At 33.1% G+C, this 23,923-nt stretch overlaps 1 protein-coding gene across 1 annotated transcript; it reads left to right on the top strand.

The window, feature by feature from the left end:
• The first annotated feature begins 3,092 nt into the window (after nucleotides 1–3,092).
• On the top strand, nucleotides 3,093–5,730 carry LOC133183853 (uncharacterized). The gene is made up of 5 exons (XM_061318751.1): nucleotides 3,093–3,708; nucleotides 4,033–4,164; nucleotides 4,336–4,471; nucleotides 4,638–4,826; nucleotides 5,383–5,730. Exons 1-5 carry the CDS (start codon nucleotides 3,206–3,208, stop codon nucleotides 5,563–5,565), a joined length of 1,143 nt encoding a protein of 380 aa, XP_061174735.1. The 5' UTR covers nucleotides 3,093–3,205; the 3' UTR covers nucleotides 5,566–5,730.
• Nucleotides 5,731–23,923: the final 18,193 nt, after the last annotated feature.

The raw sequence follows: 23,923 nt of genomic DNA, 5'->3' as shown, positions 1-23,923 counted from the left end.
AATCTATTGTATGCTGATGACTTATTATTAATTTCTAATACTGAAGATGGTCTCCAGCAATGTACAGTGTATTAATAAAATGGGTGATAACTGTGATAAATGATGCTTAACTGTCAATCTCAAGAAAACCAAAATTGTTATCTTTTGTGAAAATGGTAAGAAAACAGCCAAAAGAATGTACTTTTAAAAATCAAGTTATTGAAGAAGTAACATCATACAAATACTTAGGAATTGTGTTCAGTTCATCAGGTTCATTTACAAATTATCAATCTGATCTCTACAAGAGAACCCTGAAAGCTTACTTCAAACTACTTAAATGTTTTAGTAATATACAGCCCAAAGTGCACACACTTATACATTTATTTGATCATACCATAAATCCAGTTGTATTTTAAAATGTGCATGTGAAATATGGGGAACAATTAATACTGATGCTAATGCTGTCAAAAGCAAAATTTTTGCCTTGAAAACTTTTATAGTAAACAGGCCCGTAGGAAGCAATTTCAGTAGGGGGGGGGGGGGCACAGCCAAACATTTTTCAGTTGACAGTTGAGGGGGCACTACCAAAAATTTCCTGACAAGCAAAAAAAAAGAAAAAAAAGGTCATCAGATGTTTTTATTGAGGGGGAACAAGCATATAGTATCTATGTTTACTATAGTAATCTATATATCGGCAAAATTATTAGGGGGGGGGCACGCCCCCCCCCCCCGGTTCCTACGGCCATGGTAAGATATACTGTGAAAAAATTCATAAATTTTTTTAAAAATTTATTTGTGGTGTTCATAAGAAAGCTTCAAATAAGGCAATTGTTTGCGAACTCGGTCGTTTTCCTATGTATGTTGATATCGTTAAAAGCAAACTGAAATATTTTCAAAGGATAGCTAGTTCTGATGATAATTCACTACTTAAAAAAGCTATGTATGAATAAACATTTATTGACTTGGTTCGAGGGCAACATGCGTTTTGTCGGACCCAAGAACCAAACTGTTTGCCTGAGTCCGTTAGGCCGAAGGCAAACAGTTTGGTTCGAGGGGTCGACAAAAACGCATTTTGACCGAGAACACAGTCAATTAATGTTTTGTTAAACCTTTTACTTTTTATTTTGACATATCATGATTTAAATTTCGTTTACCCGCACTGCGGTTTAAACTTGGTCAACTTCTGTCGAACTCCACCAAATGCAAATAAGATATATATAGCTGACCCCGCCCACACTGTGACGTAAACGGTCCAATATCTCATCGACATGTCCAATATCTCACTCTGCGGTTAAACATAGATTTTTTTTATGACTGCTCAGTAAAACATAGAAAATTTGGTCTTTTTTAGTATAGAATTATGTAGAAAACAAATCTTAAAGGTATAACAAAACAATGTATTGTATGAAAACAACAAAATTAGCTGGAGCAGTGGTATTTATTTTTTCTTAGTAAACTAGATACAGTTGTATACAACATCTTGTACATAATAAAAATATTGTTTCAAAAGTTGCTAATAAGTTATGCGACAAATATAAAGCCACGTGGTGCAATACACTCTCAGAAAATGCAGAGAAGCAAGTTGGCAAGCTAAGATCATAATTATGCCCTCTTTAAATCAGGTATTTTTTTTTTGTTATAATCCTGATATTATGAATTGCTATGCCCTTATAAATATCTTTCTATATATTTATTAAATAAAAGGTCCAACATAGTGAATGTTTTTTCATCGGTCTAACAAGTTCATTGTTGACCGGTCTGTCAGTCCAACACAAGAATTGTTAGACCACAGAACGTCACTGCTGCGTCACAAGTAATTAGTCGTCGTTCAGTATATATAGGCGACAAGGAAATAGCCGAAGTTTCAAAAGTTACCGCGTATGCTATTTGAAAGATGGCGTCACGGGAAAAATAATGTTTTGTGATAAATAATTTCTGTATAAGGATAATTTAATGATTATTTTTTCATTCTTTGTTGTTTTTATTTAAAAAGCCAAAATATTACTTATAAAGAAATTGTTTAATTATATGAGTAAATCTGTTTAAAGGTTTTAATTTTAGTGTTTTATCTTAAGTGAAGGGTATAACAAAACAGTTATTGACTGGGTATGAGGGCAACATATGATTTGTTGGACCTGAAGGGGCCTCGGGCAACATTTTCACCTTCAGGTACAGCAAATCATATGTTGCCCTCATACCCAGTCAAAAACTGCATAATGTTTTACAATCAGAGTTGTAAATCAATTTATTAATTTAGAATCAGCTCACATCCTCTTGCTATTGAAACTGATCGGTATAAACAAACTCCTATTAATGAAAGAAAATGAAAGAAAATGTACTATCTGCAAGTCTGATTGTGTAGAAGATGAAATCCATTTTTTTATTTGATTGTTCAGCATATCAGGTCTTATGAAAACAATTCTCAGAGACTATGAATACTATCTGTAGGGATTTATCGAGTTTATCTAATAGAAACAAGTTTATATTGCTTATGAGTAATGAAAATTATAATGTTATCACAAATTTTTCATATTACATCTATAACTGTTTTAAAAGAAGAAAGGTTGATTCATCATAAGAAATAACAATAAACTAGTCTGTAGTACATGTATTATTATCGTATTAATATCATTACTATTATTTCATTTTTTTCTTCCTTTCATGTTAATTTGTATGAAAATTATGTGTATTCTTATCATCATAATTAATGTTAATTCATTAACCGTTCGACTATCATTTAAAAAATTTACTCTCTACTTTGTTACTTGTGCCTTTGTATGCCTTCTGGGCCCAAAATTGGAAATAAATACTTACTTACTTACTTAAAGGGCAGAGTGGATCAGCAACCCTTGAGTGATATTATTGCATATTATTTACCTTTATATACATATATACCTCGATCAATTAACAACATTGATGTACTTTTAATATTTATTTTTGTACTTTTCGGTTTCTTTGGGTCTTTCTTGGTAATTTGGATCGCCATAATTTAGTGTGCTAGTCCTTTCCAACTCAGTCTCCTAGACGCTTGATTTGCATGAACAAACTATTTCTATAAGCATCTGATTGATATTCAAAAAGGATACCAGTAAAGTTTCACTTTCACCTTATCCTGCATTTTCAGTTTGTCGTAAACTGAGGGCAGACAGAATCAGGGTTGACAGCTGGTTAAAGGGTTTTAAAGGGATAATTCTAGTAGTCGTGTTCATGATTTTGCAGCACAGAGATGTCTAATTTTGATGAAACAATATCCGAATCTCCAAGAAAAAGACAAAGACAGGTAGATGATTCACGTCAAGATCATGAAGATGATTTACCATTTAATCAGCAAATACCATCTAGAACAAGTGACTGGAGAGAAATTCATTTATCACGACTGAATATAGAAATTGACTGCTCCACTTTATCAGCCATTGGAGTTCTGACGTATGGATACACAGAATTTCTTAAAAACGATCCTGTCCACCCTGTTTCAGAGGTTGTTGAAAAACTATATGCATCCAGAAATCCACAGATACGAGCAAACTATGAATGTTGCATGTTTGCATGTATGGACTTTCTTACAATTGACAGTGACACTATATTTGATATATCATCTGAACACATTAAAAAGCTGATAATGGAAGTAGAAAAACCATTTAGACGCTCAAAATTTGGTAAATGGTTGGAATCATTTTTAGTAGGAAAAGGTGACATTATGAAAGACTACGTAATGGACACATGTAGAAGGTAAATTTTATAAGACTTTTGTCAAAGACAGTGCTAAAATTCTCTTATTTTTTTTTTCTGAACAACATATTTTCATATAGCATGAGAATATATTTATTAATTTCATAAAACTTTTGAACTTAAGTATTATGAACATCAATACATTGAATACCATGGATATGTCAAAGTGAGTATGAAGTCCAGATGACTTTTTAAATACATGTATATATTATAAAGTGTAACCTCAGTATTTTGAATATTTGGAAGTTTGTACTGGGCCCCATGGAGGTCAAGACAACAAGGTTTGAATGTGTCATTATTAATGGATGCTTTTTTTTATTGCAGCATTCACATAAGAGTAAAGGATTTTTGTGACCAGTTATTATATATGGTAGAGTGTGGTGAAATTGAGACAAGAGATGAAATGTATAGGGAACTTTTTATGTTGTTTCTAAGAATTTTTGACATAAAAATGAGGTAAGTTTTCTCTCTCCTTTTTTTCATTAAAATGCAAGATAAACAGAATGATTTTTTAAAAAAGTTTTTAATGTTGATGCATTATATTCTTGTAAATACCATCAAATATGCCTGTTAATATATATTTTAAACAATTGAAACTCATCTTATATTTTGAAAACTTTTTTCCAGGCAATGTGCAAACTACAAAAAAACAACTTCAGTTGTAGCTATTGGTGAAAAGACCATTATTTCAATTCCAGATGCTCTTATTTGCAAAACTACCAAGACATCCCCTTCAAGTGAAAAAGTACTGGCTGTAATTGAGGCAAGTTGTAAACAGTAATTTATAACATTATTCAATACACTTGTCCAAAAGAAATTGTTTTTTCAATTGTTTAGTTAAAAAAAATCTTGTTTAGAAATACTTATAGCTTTTTTCTTTAATTTCACATCAACCGAATAAATTATTATTATTCATGTATTTAATTTAGGTAAAAAAATATGGCAAGACTTATGACAGAAAATTAAGTGAAAATTTACACAATACTGAGAAAGGAAAAGCACATGATCCAATTGGCTCAAATTTGAAGGGAAAGCATGTGGGGGATATGGTAGCAGCATTACCTGAGTCAGTTTTTGGTCTAAATGGTATATATGGAATAATTGTTCAAGGAACTGAGGTATGATATTAATTCAGCTATAGTTTTGCCCTACATGAAAAAATATGTATAGTATATTCATATGAAATTCAGTCAAGTCTTTTTATCTCAAACATTAAAGAACTGTCAAAATCTTCGAGATATGAAAGCGTTTGAATTATCATGACATTAGTCAAATTTGTAAGACCAGGAGTTTCAACTAATTTCAACATATACTTGGTATATTTGACATAACAATGTTCAAGAAACATAGGTTGGACTGTATGTATCATACATGTATTTTCTCCCTGGAAAAATCATAAAATTAGTTAGTTTAGTGGTCAAAGTGAATTTGTGACAAAATAAAAGAATTAAATTTTTAAAAGTAAAAATGTGTGCATGTATTTTGCAAGATATCAAGTCTTGAATTTTTTTTTCTTTGAATTCATCAAGCTATGTCATACATATTTGAAATTTAGTGTTTGGAATCAAGTAATGCTAGATTTAGTCTCACACTTTGAAACCACTAGCTGCTGTTCAGAATTTCTCACCAAATAAATTGATTTTGTTTTCACTTTAATGTTATATTTTTTTTTAGGTAACCCTTTCTTCAATGGCTGTAGGAGAGAACTGGTTTGAACACGTAACAAGTGGATCCTTGCACAGTACACCAGTTATTGTAAAACACAGTAGTCCGTACAACATCCTCAGACAAAGGGACAGGGAAAATCTCATTCAGACATTTGTTGACATGAAATCACTGCTTGATCATTTAGTGTAACCCACATAAGATTTCAGGGGCAGAGTTTGAAGAGTTTAATTTAATATAGGTTAAAAGAACAATGTAAGTCCTGCGATGGAGTTCATACATCTTGTGTGTTATCTGTAATGCTGTCTCTAGAACACAATTTGACTGTCATGTTTAAATAAACAATAATTTTGTTTGTTTGTTTGTTGTTTTTCACTCATTTTTCACTCATATGGAGATGCCACCACTTGCCGGTGGAGGGCTGCAAATTTATACCTATCCTCGCCACTCAGGGCCATTGAGCAGTGAGGGATCATTTTTGTTTTTGGTTTATACAGTCTCATTCGAAGGACTGGTCTCCCGCAGTGGATTCGAACCCGCAACGTAATTAGGATCAGCTCCTTACTCCTCACTCCGTGACTCTAGAGCAGACGCTCTAACCATGCACTGCGCCACGCGGGTGGCCAAACAATAGATAAAACATTGTTCAGTTTACATTTTATTTACTAAAATTCTGTTCCAGCATTTCTGTATGCAAAGTATAGCACTAGGATCTGTTTAAGCTGTGTTGTATAAACTCTCCTGTTGGTGTCATTATATACCACTCTGAAAACAGATGTTCAATACTAACAAAATTAATTGCTTTTAGAATGTTTTTTTCAAGTTTAATTTCAACATTTCAGTGCCCAGTGACCTTATTTTTTGATATATGACATAATGTAAGAGCCATGCCACACCTTTTTAGGTCATCAACAACATCATATTTTTGAGTTCATTTCAATCAAGAGTTGTGGCTTGGGCACTATGAATTTATATCTTTGACACACCAAATTCACAAAACTAAGCAAGAATTAAATTTCCGTTTGATAAAATTTAGTTTATCAACTTTAAACTATAATTTCATGTATATTATAATTTATACAGTTTGTAAATTATAGTTCAGAGCTTTTAAATATGAGTTATAGAGCTTGAGAGCTGTTAACTATAATTTTTATTTTGAATACGTGCAGATTTTACGTCAATTTAAAAAAAATGAATGAAACATTGAAGTTGATGAAATAGCTTTAATATCAATTGAAAACTAAATTTTACGAAGGATGACTAGGGTTTGCCGTAACTAAGATTAATGGATGAATCTTCTTAAAGTAAAGAGTCGTAACCAATACAAAATCAAATTTATTGTCACTAAGCTGGTTTTTTTTTTTCTTTTTTTTCTTTCGTAAAACAATGTTTATTATTTTTTGAGAAATCTAAGCCTTATAAATTCGTAATAACTTTAATTAAAATACGCATAACTATTACGTTGCTAACCATAAATTTAAACAGTGTCTTACACTTATACATTATAGCTTTCCAGGGGCGGATTCAGCAATTTTTGAAAGGGGAAGGTTCCAGGGTTGTGCCCCTACCCCTACACACACTCAAACATAGATTCACACACACGGGGAAGGAATCACCTGAGGCGGCGGTATATAATATCTTTGTTTTACGTCCTTTAATTCTTTGATAAGGTACCCTCCACAAACACATTCCAAAAACTACTGTACCCTTGAAATTGAATGGATTTGCAATATCTCCAAATATACAGAGAAAAACTGTTGAGAGTTTGACAAACTTGTGTTTGCTTTTTTAACTGGATTTTCTTGAAAATTTACCCGCCAGGAAACGTAAAACAAAGAATTACTAGTAATTCAGTAATTCACTGTGGCCTTATGCATACTCCCTTTAAGTAAGTCCTTCAAAAGATGATCTGAAAATGGCACATAGCCAAAGATCGCCCTAATCTGATATCAAATTGAACCTCGCATGTTACTTAATTATCATATATTGAAATAAGTAGAATATTTTCTACCATTCACCCATAAAAAAAAAACTGAAAGGTAGGAATAGTGAAGGTAAATGGCGGAAAGGAAATATGTGAGACTCTGTCGATCTCTAGCAAGTGGAATATGAGCAGAGATTGCGGCCGATCGAGCTGTTTTGAGCTACGTTTTTATTCAGAACGTTGAAATTTGTTATCTCGAACATTGATATCTCGAATACCATGGATATGTCGTAGCCAATTGGAATTCCGTACCACTTATTCTTTAAGAATTTAACCCTTGATATCCCGAATACTCGGATATTTCGATTTTTTTCTCTGTCCTATCGAGTTCGAGATAACGAGGTTTGACTGCATTCAGAAAACATGTTTTATCCTTCCCCTCTCTACCATTCACTCATACATAAAAACGCTGAAAGGGAGGGATAGTGAAGGTAATCGGAGCAAAGGAAATATGTGAGACAATATGTTTAGCATGTGGAATACGTGTATGAGCAATTTCGGCTGATCGAACTGATTTGAACTACTTCTATATTCAAAACTTACTAAACGTAAGTATCTATTCCAAAAAACAAAAAATGTTTTATCCTCTCTCTCTCTCTCTCCACTTGGCAAAAAATAAAGGGGAAGTCCAACCCCTGGAAAACCCCCTCAAGTCACAAACATGGATACCATAACATTTTGCACCTACTACACATATTTTCAATATCAAAAATTCAAATTATGATAACGACAATCAAATTCAAAGGGAACTGTTGGGGTCAACATACTGTAGAACCCATTTTAATACTAGAAGCACATCCTCATGATGAAAATTTGGGACATCCTTTCTAAATTACCGGTATATCAAAGAACACTGGCTGCTCATCATATAACTGATTATTTACAAAAAAGAACAAAATGTATAACATCATTCAATCTGGCAAAGTCAAGTATCAATGAAGCTGCCTCTCTCTCTCTATATATAGCTATTTTTCTTTTTGACATTGATGGAATTATTTACTTTTCTTAGCAAAATAGATTAGCATTTTTTGTTTATCATTCTAAAAGAAAAGATTTAGCTTCAATAACAGCTGTATCATTCACTTGGAAATGAAAATAAGCTTAAACAGTTGAGTTTTACTCATTTTGTAGATTTCAACTATTCTAACTCAATACCAGTTATTCAACTGTAGTGGATATTAAAACCACTTACTATAGTATTCATCGTGGTAATACATTAATTTCAGAGATAAGTCTGTTTGCCGATTCCTCCATCTAATCCGTCCCATACATGTACGTGTTTACTTACTTGTCCGGATTACATGTTATATTTCTCTCCGCCTGACAATGCCCGGATCTGAAGGGGGATCAGGGGGATCCACCCCTGGGATCTCCAGAGTTATTAAATTTCTAGATAAAAGTAATGAAAAAAAATGACCTCCAGGAAACAAGGATCCTTCGTAAAATGGTAAGGAGATTAATGTACCCCCCCCCCCTTCGAAATAGGGTTTTCAGGTTTGGACAGTTGTTGTTTAGGGTATTCCCCCCCCCCCCCAAAAAAAATCCAAGTCTGACATTTGTTAGAGTTGATGTTGACCTCCCCAAGCCTTCATCCAAATCTGGTTTATACTTCACCTATAGACATGACAGAATGTCCTTGGGTGAAGGATATATATAGTGACCCTCTTCCATTTTTTTTTTCATAAAAGAGAATCTGACACCAATGTAAAATAATTGTAAGGAGTGCATTTTCTCTTTCATTGGCCCAATCTGGTTAATACTTCACCTAGTGAGTTCCCTTGGGTAAAGAGTGTTACATGAACTTGAACCAAGTTTTAGGTCAGAAGTCAAGGTACAAGAATTTTTTTTTCATGTAAAAAATATTTTTTCTGACATTAGACTACTCATATTCCATAGTGGACTTAATCAAAGTTTTACAGGTCAAACGTCAAGGTCATAACAAGCAAGCATCCTTGGTTGAGTGTGTGCAGTGACCTTCCCAAGTTTCTACTGTGTGCCTACGAGAAAGAGATAGAGAAACACGAAGACAGAAAAAGAAGAAGAAAGAACAACAAATAAGTACAAACATAAATAAATAACCCCCTTCCTTCTCCTTGCAAATGGTCGATGTCAAGCAAACGCAATTTCTCGGGCTTTTCCGACAAGTTCGGATTTTTCCCGCTCGCCGAAAGGTCTTCCATATGTTTGGTGTTTCGACCATTTGTTTTTCAGCAAGGTTTACAAGACAAATTATTGAAATTATACACATTTTTTGAGATTATCCATCATGCAGTTCGACTTTTTTTTTCATTAGCACTTTTTGTCGAAAATTGTAAAGATTATCGTTTGTGATTGACATCAAGAAAAATCGGAAGTATCAAGATTACAAATAAAGTAATGTTGTAAACTATGCATAAAAGTTATGGAATGTTGATGAAGTCCAGGGCATGAAAACATATATATTCTTCATTCACCAGGTGTTCAAAATAAAAAGCGATCCCTCCTCTGTATTTGAGCTATGCAGGTGTTTGTAGATCTTCTGACATGTGGGTAAGGGGGGTTATGTACGATTCTGCTGATTCGTTTCTACAAACAGTTGATAGATGCCAATGTTTTATTAGGCTTGTTCATCGCCTGGAAATGTTTTGTCTTTCTGTCATGTTTTCGCTAATTTACTGAGTTTGCGATCTGGAAACTCGTAACATTCAGAAGCTAGAGCTGATAACACGTATCGACCACTTTGACTATAGCCAGGTAAAAGATATATGTAACATAGACGGGTACAAGACTTCTTCGAGCAGCCAATACAATCACATGATGAGCTCAGTACGTTTCAAGAGGAGGATGTTGTATTAGACAACTGGAGCTATAATTTCTCGAATTATTGTTTCTGTTTGGAGATTTTTGTGTGAAGTATGAATACTCTTTATCATAGTTCTGCAAGCAAATAAGTACTTTATGTTTTAGCACCTTAACCCTCTTCGTTTCATGCAGTGTAATTGCTTTTCTCCTTTCTCCACTACTCGAATCATTTTTATCGTTTTTGACCATTTGAATTGACCCACGAATGAACCCACAATATGAATATTTATATATACGTTAATGAATTAAGAGCAGCATGCATGTACAATTTTTAGTAGCCATATTCATGTACAAGGACAGTGTTTTATCCCCACGCCTGCATAAGGAAATGTCTTATACAACCCGAACATGAACACACACGTCCACAAATTGACTGAATACAAAATAGCATTTTATTGTTGAGAAATTTCTTAATTATGGCTTTTATCAAGGCGTGTAATTAGCCAGACAGGAGGTTTCTGGACAGGGAAACAGAGTTCAATATTTTAGCCAATAAATAAATTCTGCCGTTTTATAGGACCTTCGAGTAATAAAGTGGATGTTAACACTCTTTTACTATAGAAATAAAGTAAGAAGCGGATCGCGTTTTGAAGACGCATTTGTGTTTTTTAAAAAACTAAAATGTTTTTAGAAACAAAGGCAATGTATTTGCTAATGAAAAGGATATACACTAGCAAAATTAATAATGCACCTCCACAGAAAATTAATATTTACCCTTTCAAAACTTGTTTATGCTGTATGTAATGTATAAGTAAGCCACCATATATTTCAAAGTAAGGCAGACAAATGCCCAAACTGATAAAAGAATACATTTTTTACTGAAGCATTTCACAGAAATGCATATAAATTGTGCTCGCATTTTTGGAGGAATAATTTCTATTCTCTCCTTTGTTTTTTGCGTTCATGAAAAACGAAAAAAAAAGACATTGCATGCGGCGTTTTGCCATAGTATAGGAGTGCGAGAAGGCAGTCAGCATGGTGTCTGTGGGATGGTTTGTAAAAGAACATTAAAAATTAAAAGGATTTTGCTTCTTCTTATTAAAAAATGCCTTGATTATATTAACAAATATAACAATATTTTTCATTGGTGGTCAAGACATTCAATAGACAAGACACGAGTATTGCAAGCCTGTACCTCAAATTTGTGGCAACCGGAAGTGCAGTGGCCCAGGTATGGATGCCAAAGCAATGAAAGACTACTAGGTGATATGATAGACCTATCGGTAACTAACCACTAACTTCATACATCAGTGCATAAACGTTGCGCAGTCGGTTTCGAGAAATTAGTTTCGGGCAAGTAGACAATTTAAGGATCTGGTTTGGGTCGACATCGTCATCGACATCACGACATAATTCGACTGCATTGGATAAAATTGACAGATTTACTCGTGCTGATTAGGCACACCTTCGAGTATCACAAAGAATATTTCATCAATTTGAATTTTTTGCATTGGTGACCATAATAATGGCATATGACCTATCAATCTTATACATGTCTTTCTCTTTCAGTAAACTTACAATGTTTTAAGTTTAAATAACCAGGAAACCAAATAGTATCAGATATATATAGACATACCCAAATAATCAAGTTTTCTAAGCGTAAGGAAAAGGAGTTATTTTCTTTCTTGACCTATTGGACTTTTTTTACGTACACGCCGTTATGACATACTAGTAGCAATAAACGATGTCACTGTTACAATTAGATCTTTTTGTCTGAGGAATGATTTCGTGAATATTATTCTAGGGCTTCCGGTTAAGATTGGCTTGTCTAGACCTTAATACCATAACCAAAATATAATAACATACAACATATTACACGCAATGGTTGGTCCTTTTTGAAATGTTCAGCCGGTAGATGACGTAGACAATAAATGTCCAAATTAGCTGTGTGCCATGTGGAATTGCTTTGATTTATTTCAGTTTTACGGATATTTAGGTAATTGTGTAACAATGGTACAAGAGGGACCTGTAAATCTGACTTGTAAGAATACGTTTAAAGGTGATGCTGTCGAACACAGTGTGTATCTCGGTTCGAAGTCATTGTATACTTAAGCACTGTAAGTACTCTACTTCTAGTTACATGTAAGCTAGTCAGGGTAGAACCATAAACCTTGTTACCACTAGTCTGACTCATTGTATACTAAGTTTACTAGAGAAAGATTGAAGGCAAACTGACAACTGAACTTCATGATAAACGTTTCTATCGTCAATTTCCCTTATGTAGCAATATATCATATGAATTCATGTCTTTTAGTTGATTCTATACTTAAGAGTATGTTCTAGGTACGAACGATTTCTACAACAAGACAAGCTATTGACAAATAAGTTGATACAAGGATTTCAACGATCTCGGTTAATTTCAACATTTAGATTCTATGGTCGATGCAATGACCTTTTATACACTCAAATAAAATCTGTCGTTGAGTCGAATGTTAGACCGTTATTTTTACACTGTGTTGCCTACGTTTTTTTTTTGTTTTTGTTTGTTTTTTTGTTGTTAACCCGATCATGAGAAGGAGCACACGGTGGGTGTGACTGGTCGACAGGGATTGCTTACTCCTTCATGGCACCTGATCTCACCTAGCTCTGATTTCAGATCGAGATCCGTGTTGGCTCTGCTCATAATCTGTATTGTTTAAATGGACTTTTGAGATTATTTCCCTTTTTCATTTTTAGTACTGTAAAAACTCTACTTATGTTGAGCTATTCAGGGTAAGACCAGAACATTTGTTATAACTTTTTGGGGGGGTACGTGTCTGTGACACTTTATAAATAATGGGTGTGAAGAATAATGCGAAAATGTCTAAGAAGTACTAGTACAATTAAATGTCATCAACGTGTACCTTAAATGTTTTTGGGAAAACACACGGGTTTATTTCATCATAAAGTACGAATGTTTTTTTTTTTTCTCAAGTTTTAGTTCAAATTACTAGTACTTGATACTAGTGATAATGAAAAACTGACCTAATAATATCAGGAAGAAACTGTTTTGAATTAGGTCATTAGAGAGTAAAATAGGACAGAATGAGTTTTTATTCTAATCAACCAAATTTTGTGAAAATTTTGTGAAAATTTTAATTGCCGATAACAAAGTGCATTATGATGCATGCTCTGTAAGTACTGTCGGTATATCACTGACATTTAACTATATCATTTGTAAGAAATGTATTGTATTAATCAGATCTAATTCTTGAATAAATTTGGAAGACAAAGAAACATACCCCATGATAAATGTATTGTTTATATAGCAAATCTGATTACTAATACCATTCCGGTGCATGTTGAACTGTGCACACAGTGCAAAGAATTAGCAAAGCGATTGATTAAATGATTGCAAATTTTCCACAAAACTCGAAGCAGAAATAAATAAATAAATAAATTGTGAATTGGTAAAAAAAAATCATTAAAAGCTTTAGTGTCATAAAGTATGTGAAATTAGTAAAATGTGTTAATATATGATGCGTTGATAACATTTATGTTATGCAATTTTCAAATATACATATTTTTTAATATTCCGCGATTTGTTATATGCATTGTTTTTTTTCAATTTTGTTTCCGTTCTTGATTTTATCTTCCTGCTACAAGATTTACGTCATTTTCAATAAACGAATAATGGTTATAAAATTAAGTCGGTGTTAGGTGTAAATAGGATTGACCCGATAAATGCCCTCGTTGTACTAATATCAACTTGCAAGTTGATATTTTCTGAATACACGTGAAATCAAGTTTTGTAAAACTTATACAATGTGGGAGAAATAGTTACAACATAAAAACAAGAGATCCTGCTCGTCTTCAGAACATTTTAAAGATTGTTTTCTTCTCTACTCCGTGAAAAAATTTGACCCCAAAGCACCCTAGCCTCAAGGGGTCATGACTTAACCAAACTTGAATCCTTCCGGATAACAATATCAATGTGATAGTATACTGTTTGTTTGTTTTTTTGAAAGCTTTTTCCATTACATGTATTATATAAGATTTGATATTTGATCTTAACCTCACCTCTACCCCAGTCTCCAGGATATTGAAATGTTTGTAAATCATTATTTCGTGTTGCCCTGCTACTCTAGATTTTTTTTAATTTCCTGTATTTTCAAATAAAAACATATTCTACCCCACTCTAGCCCCAGGGGCCACAAATTGAACAAATATGCCTATAAGTATCCCAATGTGGATATTTAATTCATCACTTTTTGTTGAATCTGCACCGTCTGGGAATACTTATATAATTATTTGGTTCTGCTGTTCTTGAAAAGATTTTTAAAGATTTTCCCAATGCATTTTAACATGTAAAGCTTGGATACCTTGATAATGGGGGGGGGGGGGGGGGGGGCATGATTTGTGCACTACGTCATGAGAATACTTGTATATACAAGATATGATTAATCGTGATATTGCTGTTCTTCAGAAGAACACTTTAAACATATTTTCCTATATACTCCTATTTAAAACTGTGGTTCGACCCAATTCCTTACCGGGGAGGGGGGGGGGGGAGAGGGGGGGGTGTCAGGCTCCCTATTAGCAATTCGAAAGTGAACTGCATTTGAACAAGTACTCAGTTCGCAATTCAAAATTTTTAAATGTATGCATCCCTGCCCCATATTTGGTCTGAATTTACATGCTGGGGTACTGGTGGTCAGTTACCACTTCTGTGAAAAAAAGATGATGGTACGATATTTAGTTTCAGAGATCCGTCCATCAAGTTTTTACTGCTTATATTACAGGACTCAGAAACTTTTTTCACAGATGTGGTAACATCACCAGTCCCCACCCTGGAAATTTCAGACCCCGGAGCAGGTGGTGACTTCGATGTTTCCGGGCTCAATGTTTAAAATGAGATGCAGATCCCGGAAACTAGAGATAGTACCATAACCTTTTTTCCAAAGAAAGTGGTAACTGACCAACAGTACCCCAACCTGAATATTTTAGACCCCGTGGCAGGGATGCATGCATTAAAATTTTGAATTGCGAACTGCGATCTAGAATGCAGTTCACTTTTGAATTGCGAGTAGAAAACTGTTCCAAAATCAGATTGCTACTCTCCCCTTCCAGCCATTATTTGAACAAATTTGAAACTGCACAATCTGAGGATTGCAGATTGATGTTACTTAACATGGTCTAACTTTTGAGAAGTAGATTTTTTCATACATATTCCGATGGAGAACTTTGCTCTCTTATTGTGGTTCCACCCTGCCCCTCGTGCCATAGTCTGTAAAAAAATGAATTTTCTATAACATTATGTCATGAAGCTTTCATAAAAAATTCTTTCTCTGAAAAAATGATTCTTGAGAAGAAGAATTTCAAATGATCCCAAACTATTTTTATGCCCCCGTAACGAAGATTTCGGGGGTATATAGTTTTTGCCCTGTCCGTCCGTCTGTCTGTCTGTTTTTCTGTTTGTCCGCAAAAACTTTAACATTGCTCATAACTTTTGATTGGTTAGAGCTATGGCTTTCATATTTCACATCTGTATTCCTTGTGACAAGACCTTTCTTTGGGTACCATCATATTTGAATTTTGACCTTGGAGTTTGACCCAGTTTTGCAAAGTTTTACCGCACTTTAACCTTGGCCATAACTTTTGAACAGTTGGTGCTAGGGCTTTCATACTTCACATGTGTAATCCTTATGACAAGACCTTCCTCTGGAGACCAACAACTTTGACCCTTTGACCTTGATCTTACAGTTTGTCTTACTTTTGAAAAACTTTAACCTTGGCCAGACTTTTGAACGGTTGGTGCTAGGGCTTTCATACTTCACATATGTAATCCTTTTGACAAGGCCTTCCTTTGGATACCACCAACTTTGACCCTTTGACCTTGACCTTAGAGTTTGACCTACTTTTGAAAAAACTTTAACTTTGGCCATAACTTTTGAACGGTTGGTGCTAGGGCTTTCATACTTCACATATGTAATCATTGTGACAAGACCTTCCTTTGGATACCAACAACTTTGACTCTTTGACCTTGACGTACGAGTTTGACCTACTTTTGAAAAACTTTAACCGTGGTCATAACTTTTGAACGGTTGGTGCTAGGGCTTTCTTACTTCACATATGTAATCCTTGTGGCAAGGCCTTCCTTTGGATACCACCAACTTTGACCCTTTGACCTTGATCTTAGAGTTTGACCTGCTTTTGGAAAACTTTAACCCTTCATGCCATATCTTTTGAACGGTTGGAGTTAGGGCTTTCATATTTCACATGTGTATTTCTTGTGAGAAGGCCTTTCCTTGGACACCATTAATTTTGACCATTTGACCTTGACCTTGATGTTTGACTTACTTTTTAAAAACTTTAACATTTTCCATATCTTTTCAATGGTTGCTGCTAGGGCTTTCATATTTCACATGTATGTTTCTCGGGACAAGACCTCACTTTGGGTACCAACATTTTTGATTTGCATTTGAGAAAGTTTAATCTTTGCTTTAAGTTGCCATACGGGGGTATCAGTGTTTCACAAACACATCTTGTTTATATTATTTTCCCCTTGGAAATGGACGTATCACTTCATCTAAATAAACTCTAACCTCCTTCACCCAAGAATGCTTTATGCTAAGTTAGGTTGAAATTGGTCTGGTGGTTCTGGAGAAAGAGTAAAAAATGTTATTGATCGTTTCGAATTTCTTCAATTAAAAAAAACTTTAATGTAACATGTAATACAGGTATCATAAAGAAAATTCAAAAGTTGGATTCAAAAAATGGACGTAACATAGCAGTTGTTCAAATTCTTGTTGCTTTGTGAATTATTTACTTTTTATTCAAGATATGTATTATTAAGATCATCTTAAAATTTTATATTTACATTGTCAAATCTCTTGTCCGAGATAAAACTACAAATAAGGAAATAGCTTTATATCTTCATAAAGCCATTCTCATTATGTGTCAGCGTCAAACCTTATGCGTGGCTTAGATTTACAATGGGAGGGTCCTGCAGACTTCGATTTCTAATTATTAAATTAAAATAACGTAAATATCTCCTCTTTTTATTGAATCATGGATCAGGTAAAAATGTAAATATAAGGAATAACTGTCTAGTGTTTTTGATTTTATAATTACGATCAAACAGTTTGCTCACGTGATAATTGTATGCATAAACGCCTTCTTCGTTTATGCAAAATTTCAAGGGAGCAAACTGTTTGATCACATCGAAAAAAAAAATTGACAGTGATTCCTCAACTAATCTGATAGAACTTGTTGGATGTTGTATATTGATAAGATTTCATGAAGAAAAGAATATTGTAATGATTACCAAGAAGGGAGAAGATGGCGTGTAAAACGTTGCATTATTATACTTTTTTGTTATTCCTATTCAAAAATTTTGTTATTCTTATTCAAAAAATATCATTCCTATTCGATAAAATGTTTATTCCTATTCAATGAGTTGTTATTCAAGTATGCGGAAAAAAAAATGTGATTTCTATTCGATAATTTATCATTCCTTTTCTATAAGTTGTTCTTCCTTTTCGAAAACATGTGATTCCTATTCGATAATTTGTTATTCCTATTCGAAAACATGTGATTCCTACTCGTTCATTTTGTCATTCCTGTTCGATAATTTTGACATTCTTATTCGATAATTAAATGATTTATATTCGATAAACATGTTATTCCTATTGAAAAACAAATCATTCGTATTCGAAACATACAATTCATAACAAGATTATCGAATATGAATGATATGTTTTCGAATAGGAATGATATGTTTTCGAATAGGAATAACAAGTTTTTTGCATATAAATCACACAATTTTCAAATAAACTATCGAACAGGAATGACAAAATTATCGAATAGGAACCACATGTTTCGAACACGAATGACATGTTATCGAAAAGGAAACAAATGTTTTCGAATATGAATGATATACTTTGGAATAGTAATTATATTTCTTCCAATAGGAATACTAGTAACAATTTATCGATTAGAAATGACTAATTATCGAATAGAAATCACATTTTTTAGAATTGAAATGATATGTTTTAGAATGAGAATAATAAATTCTTTGAATAAGAATAACAAAAAAGTACGATATAATAATGCAACGTTTTACACCCCATAGGAGAATGTTCACTTTCTTAATTTTGTACGAACAATACTGAACCTCATATGGTAGTTTCTTGCATCCAGTTGGTGATAGAATGGTAACCAGAATTGAATCAGATTTAATTGTTAATGAATATTATATCAGTCACATTATTTGTTAATAAATATCAGTCAAAATGTTTTGAGAATTTACATATAAGGGTATGTGTCCAAGGAAACTAAGTATATTTCAGATCTTTTATACTTTTCTCATATAATAATTTCCTACGGAAGCCCATTAGTGCCAACCTGTATATATAAAGGAAAAGCAATATATAAAAACAAAACTCGATATATGTAAAGGAAATGCGAAATATATAAACAAAACCCTGATATATATAAAGGAAATGCGAATTATATAAACAAAACCTCGATATATATAAAGGAAATGCGAATTATATAAACAAAACCTCGATATATATATATATAAAGGAAATGCGATATATATAAACAAAACCTGTATATATATAAAGAGAAATGCGATATATATAAAGAGAAAATTTTCCACTGCGTAACATGTATCACTCAGCTGTCCATCAAGATTATATACAGATTAACTCCTGGCAGGGGAAAATCAGTTATACAGTACTCATATATTACTTTCCCAGAATCAGCAAAATGGTGCTATTTAATAGTGTTTATTTATTTATACATGCATGCATATATCAATGAACTGTAATTGTAACATTACTCAATATAATGCACTTAATTGAGTAGATGAGCATTTTATTATATATATTCATGAAATAAGTATTATGTGTATCGTATTTTCTATGTATCTATTGACTTTGCATGTATTTTGATCAATTTCGTTTTTACAACCTACGTTTACTGTTTTACAAAAACTTAGCCGTACTACCTTTGGTTTCACAACCGAGAATTTATGAAAATAATGATCAACATGGAGTCTTAACAAGTTCGGTTTTTTTATGTCATAATTCATATTATAAAAATAATATACTAGTATGCCCATTGATTGTAAAAAGGAATCAAAATCGGAATGGGAGAGAGGGGAGAGATCAATGAAGGTGCTCGTCCACCTCCCCCCTCTCCATTTGAGTGTGAGGGAAGGTCGGAATTTGAGAATAGAAGGCGACAGGTACAATCACTGTAATAATTTTAGGGTATTTGGTGTGAAAAAAATATCAAGTATTAGGGAATTAATGAAAAGAAACGAGTTAGTGCACGCTTAATAATTATAGTGCGGATTATTGTTCCACGTTGTTAATTAAATCGATTTTAAATTCTCCATGCATCAAGTAAAAACATAGTAAAACGTTAATGAACTTATAAAAATGATAACACACACTTGTATTTTTGCACTGAATTATATTGCGATTGAAAAGACCCCCAACATTTAGTGCTATGGAATAAACATATTGAGCAAAAAAGTCTCTTTGGTGTAATTCTGCCCCACACGTTTGAACTGTAAGAAGAACAGTAGTTTATTTGTTCCCTACCGGTGAAACCGGAGGGGATAATAGGTTTCATTTGAGTCTGTCCGTCCGTCTGTCTGTCAGTCTGTCCTACTTGGTTTTCCACACTTTTTTCTAAACGCTTGCAGATATTGAACTGATTTTTGGTATGTAAGCGTATATTGATGAATTACAGATCAAGTTTGCATTAAGTTCTGCTTCAATGATTTTTAATGCAATACTCTCAGAATGCTTCTTAGCTTTAGTTTTAATCATCATAATTATTAAGATACACACAAAAAAAGAAGAAAACATAATATACTAATACCATCCTGAAGCTGTGCCACATCAACTGATTGCACTCGAAACATTATATCAGGAGCCACTTATCATATGTTGGCGAAGTTCCTGTTGTAATGAAAGTCATTAAACATGTTAAAGGTCAGGCGATGGAAATTTTTCTCTTTATATTCATCGATGTTTTGTTTATATATTTCGCATTTCTCTTTATATATATATATATCGAGGTTTTGTTTATATATTTCGCATTTCCTTTATATATATCGAGGTCCTGTTTATATATTTCGCGTTTCCTTTATATATATATCGAGGTTTTGTTTTTATATTTCGCATTTCCTTTATATATCGAGGTTTGCTTTTATATATTGCTTTTCCTTTATATATAAAGGTTGGCACTAATGGGCTTCTGTAATTTCCACAGCAATGCTGTATATTTAAAAAAAGTCCCTTGCCTTCGGAATTGTTGGAGAATATACCCAGATATTTTCCAATGAATTTTCGAGACTGAAGGGTAGATTCTCCAACAATTCCGACGACAAGGCAATTTTTTCTATTCTGCTACGGCGAATGTAGAGAAAGGGGAAATCTTCAATTTCGGTATCTAATGGCGTCACAGAATTGAATGCTGCTCCTCGTTCATTTGCACTTCATACATTAGAAAAAGTGCGATATTTTCCGACAGGTTAACTGTTGCGTTACAACCAAAAGATGCCTCGATTCTTTTCCTAGTGAGAGCAGTCAAAATTAGAGTAAAACGATTCAAATTTTCTGATAATTTGTTGATGATGTTTGTGATTTATTGGAGAAAAAATGGCCGCGACATTTCTTTGATCTCTACAATAACCGTACTTAAATAGTTTCTAATAGGTTTTCAACTTTTTTGAAAATTAAAAAATTGGACCACATCTTATTCTGTAGAAATGTGCTATATAAAAGGGTGGAGACAAATGAAAATATACATGGAATAAATAAACAAATAATTTTTAAAAGGTTTTATTGTCATAGCAACGAATTATATATAAAGAATATAACTTTTCTATACCTATTTTAAAAATAGTAATTATTGTCTTGAAATTTTCAACTTCCGGACGCAAGATCTGTTTTTCTAGCAATTGGACTCGAACATGTTCAAAAATTCTATTTTCCAAACTGTCATAGTAACCATGACACATATCAACCCATTCTTATGGTATCAAAGAGAGCTTGAAGAAATTCTGTGATTTTGCGTGCCACGGCTCTTATTAAAGAGTTAAAGTCCTTCTAATGAGTGGTACTTCGTAGAAATTAATTGCTTGTTTGGCTAAATGGATCATCAAAGCATAGAATGTAATCATTAGAGAGTAAAGAGACACACTAACATCATATATCATGTCATGTATATGTGAAAGTAATCAATGTCAACACACGAGTCATATTTGTGCCAAAATTAAGAACTTTGGTTTTCACAGACGAAAATTGTAATACATTCAAAACAATACCCCCCCCCCCCCCATTGGAACCACTTGGTGACAATATTTTCTTTTCATCTACAATGTAGTTTGTTTTAAAATATGTTACATGTTGTGGTACGATATCTATATTTTGAATGACTTCGCAAATTTTATTCCTCTAGATTTTCTTCGGAATTGGTTGGTAGGTGGTGACTGCCTGCATGTCTGTTGGGCTTGTTTTAATCAGCATTTTTTATAAGCGTTCGTGGTCACGAGTTCTAATGCATCAAAACATCATCCCTCGAACATCTGTAAACGACAAAAAATATAAACTTGATAGCAACGTTTCCTTTCAATCCTACTTTATGAAAAAATTTTAGGCTGCGAACTTAAGATACGATATCTAAAGTATTGTTTACTTCATAAATTTCACTTCCCTTTGCTTTTTTGATAAGCGTTAGCAACGTGTTCTAGAGACTTGTATTATCAGGATTTGTATAGAACCATGTCAATGTCAAGTGAATAAAACCTATAAATTGGGGGATATGTCACTCCCAATGCCCGAACAGCTGTGGGATATACGTGAAAAAAATCAATGATAAAAGATGAAATATAAAAAAAAAAAAATCTTTTTTTGTTTTGTTTTGTTTTGTTTGTATTTTTAAATACAATTTTTTGTGTTTTTAAATTTGTTGTTAATACATGTATTCAAAAGACAAATCGGTTGTTATCTTTGTAATCAGTGGCGCGGCTTGCCTCCTGATTTTTGTGGCTTTGGGGGGGGGGGGGGGGGTCATATAGAACAAAACAATTTTCAGAATATTTTTTTAATAGAAAAAATGACAAAAATGTCCGCGCTCGGGAAGTTGTCCAGGCAGGATAATCGTTGACATTACAAAGCTACCCAGGCCAGTTTTCCTGAAAGATCAAAACCTGACCACGTGAACCTTATCTTTCAGATTCACAAAGAATTAAAAAAAAAATTACACGAGCGCTACCCCTAAATTTTGGAACCATATTTATCAATCAAAAGATCAACTGGTCATGCCAGGTCAATTAATCGTGCACGAACAATTTGATAGATAGGACGGCATAATCTTCATCAAAAGTTTATAAGCGACTCTATATAAGAAATATTGAACCACACCGCAACAACTAAAGCATTAACAAGATAAAACTTTTAGTTTTCAGACTTGAATATCAAATCTTAATTCAATGTCAGAAAACTCATTCATCAATATATTTTTCGTATAAAATCTAGAGAACGAATATTTTTTCCGCATTTAGACGCTGTTTCTTGGCTTTTCTTTCCTTGCGTTAATCAGTAGACACGGCGGAGCAGTCTAGAATTGATCTGTCATCGATAAAATTTGTATAAATCTACACATAGTCATAAACCAGATCAAGAATTATTTAAAAGAAATATCGAGAACTTCTAAATACTAATTACATTGTTTCTAAAACAGATAATATGAAATATGTTGTGTAACCGGAGTCAGTTGGCGGAGGGGTCATTTTTAATTTTTTTTTTTTTTTTTTTTTAGCTGTGCCTGACTAGACATTACTTATTTATGAGGTTTTCACCGGAATTGTTATGTAAATGAAGCAAACTCAAAAAAGCCACAAATCATACATTTACTATATGTAGGTATCCCAAGTGAATCGAGATGATATTCGGCCGGTTCTACATAATGAAATTATCTACCACATAAATAATTATGCTGAAGATTTATTTCAGACTCAGTTAACAAGGAAAAACGCACCAAAAGTTTATTAACTTTATTAACATTTTTATATAATGCATTAATTAACAGAAAATTTTAAGCTCGTTATCTCACTACCAAAACAATTTTACATTTTCTTTGAAAAAATAAATACCCCCCCCCCCCCCCACAAATTAATCTAAAAAAAAGTTATGAGCTTATTTTCGTCTTTCAATTCTGGAATGACATTTCGATTGAGATGTTTTATGGATCCAGTAAATATATTTTTGGTGATGTTTACTTCCTTAAATATGTTTTATAGCCTGAGACTTTTTTTTGGAGATCAAATCTTTAGTGAGGTAAGTATAAGTTACTTCACTGCCTCAATGAAAGATATGCCACTGATAATGGTCTTAAAATCAGCTACGTGTAGTAATTTAAAAGAGCATGCGTGTCAGAATGTATTTTACGCACTGGAATGTTAAATATATTTATCATCTTTATTTATTACCCATTAATTCACGAATTTTGCATTTCATATCGATGTTAATTGGATTTTCAAATGCTTTAAGTATATGTCATGTCTTCATTGATATTTATCTGGTATATATATATATATATATAATTGACAGCTCTCTTTCATTAGCAGTCTTACACTACGAAGGAAGCTGACGACGTGTTTCGACTGTTGCTGCTTTTTGTAATATTCACGTAATGTTTATTTTACGAACGTGACATTTAATCCCGAGCAATGATTTTGTTTTAGAGAGAGAGAAAAAAAGAAGGTTAAGTGAAATAGCT

This window comes from Saccostrea echinata, unplaced genomic scaffold (genome assembly GCF_033153115.1).
Source record: "Saccostrea echinata isolate AGI-Se365-2 ecotype Australia unplaced genomic scaffold, CSIRO_AGI_Sech_v1 ptg000009l, whole genome shotgun sequence".
NCBI lineage: Eukaryota > Metazoa > Mollusca > Bivalvia > Ostreida > Ostreidae > Saccostrea > Saccostrea echinata.
Note: the sequence above shows the minus strand (reverse complement) of the source record. Positions and strands in the feature narration are given on the sequence as shown.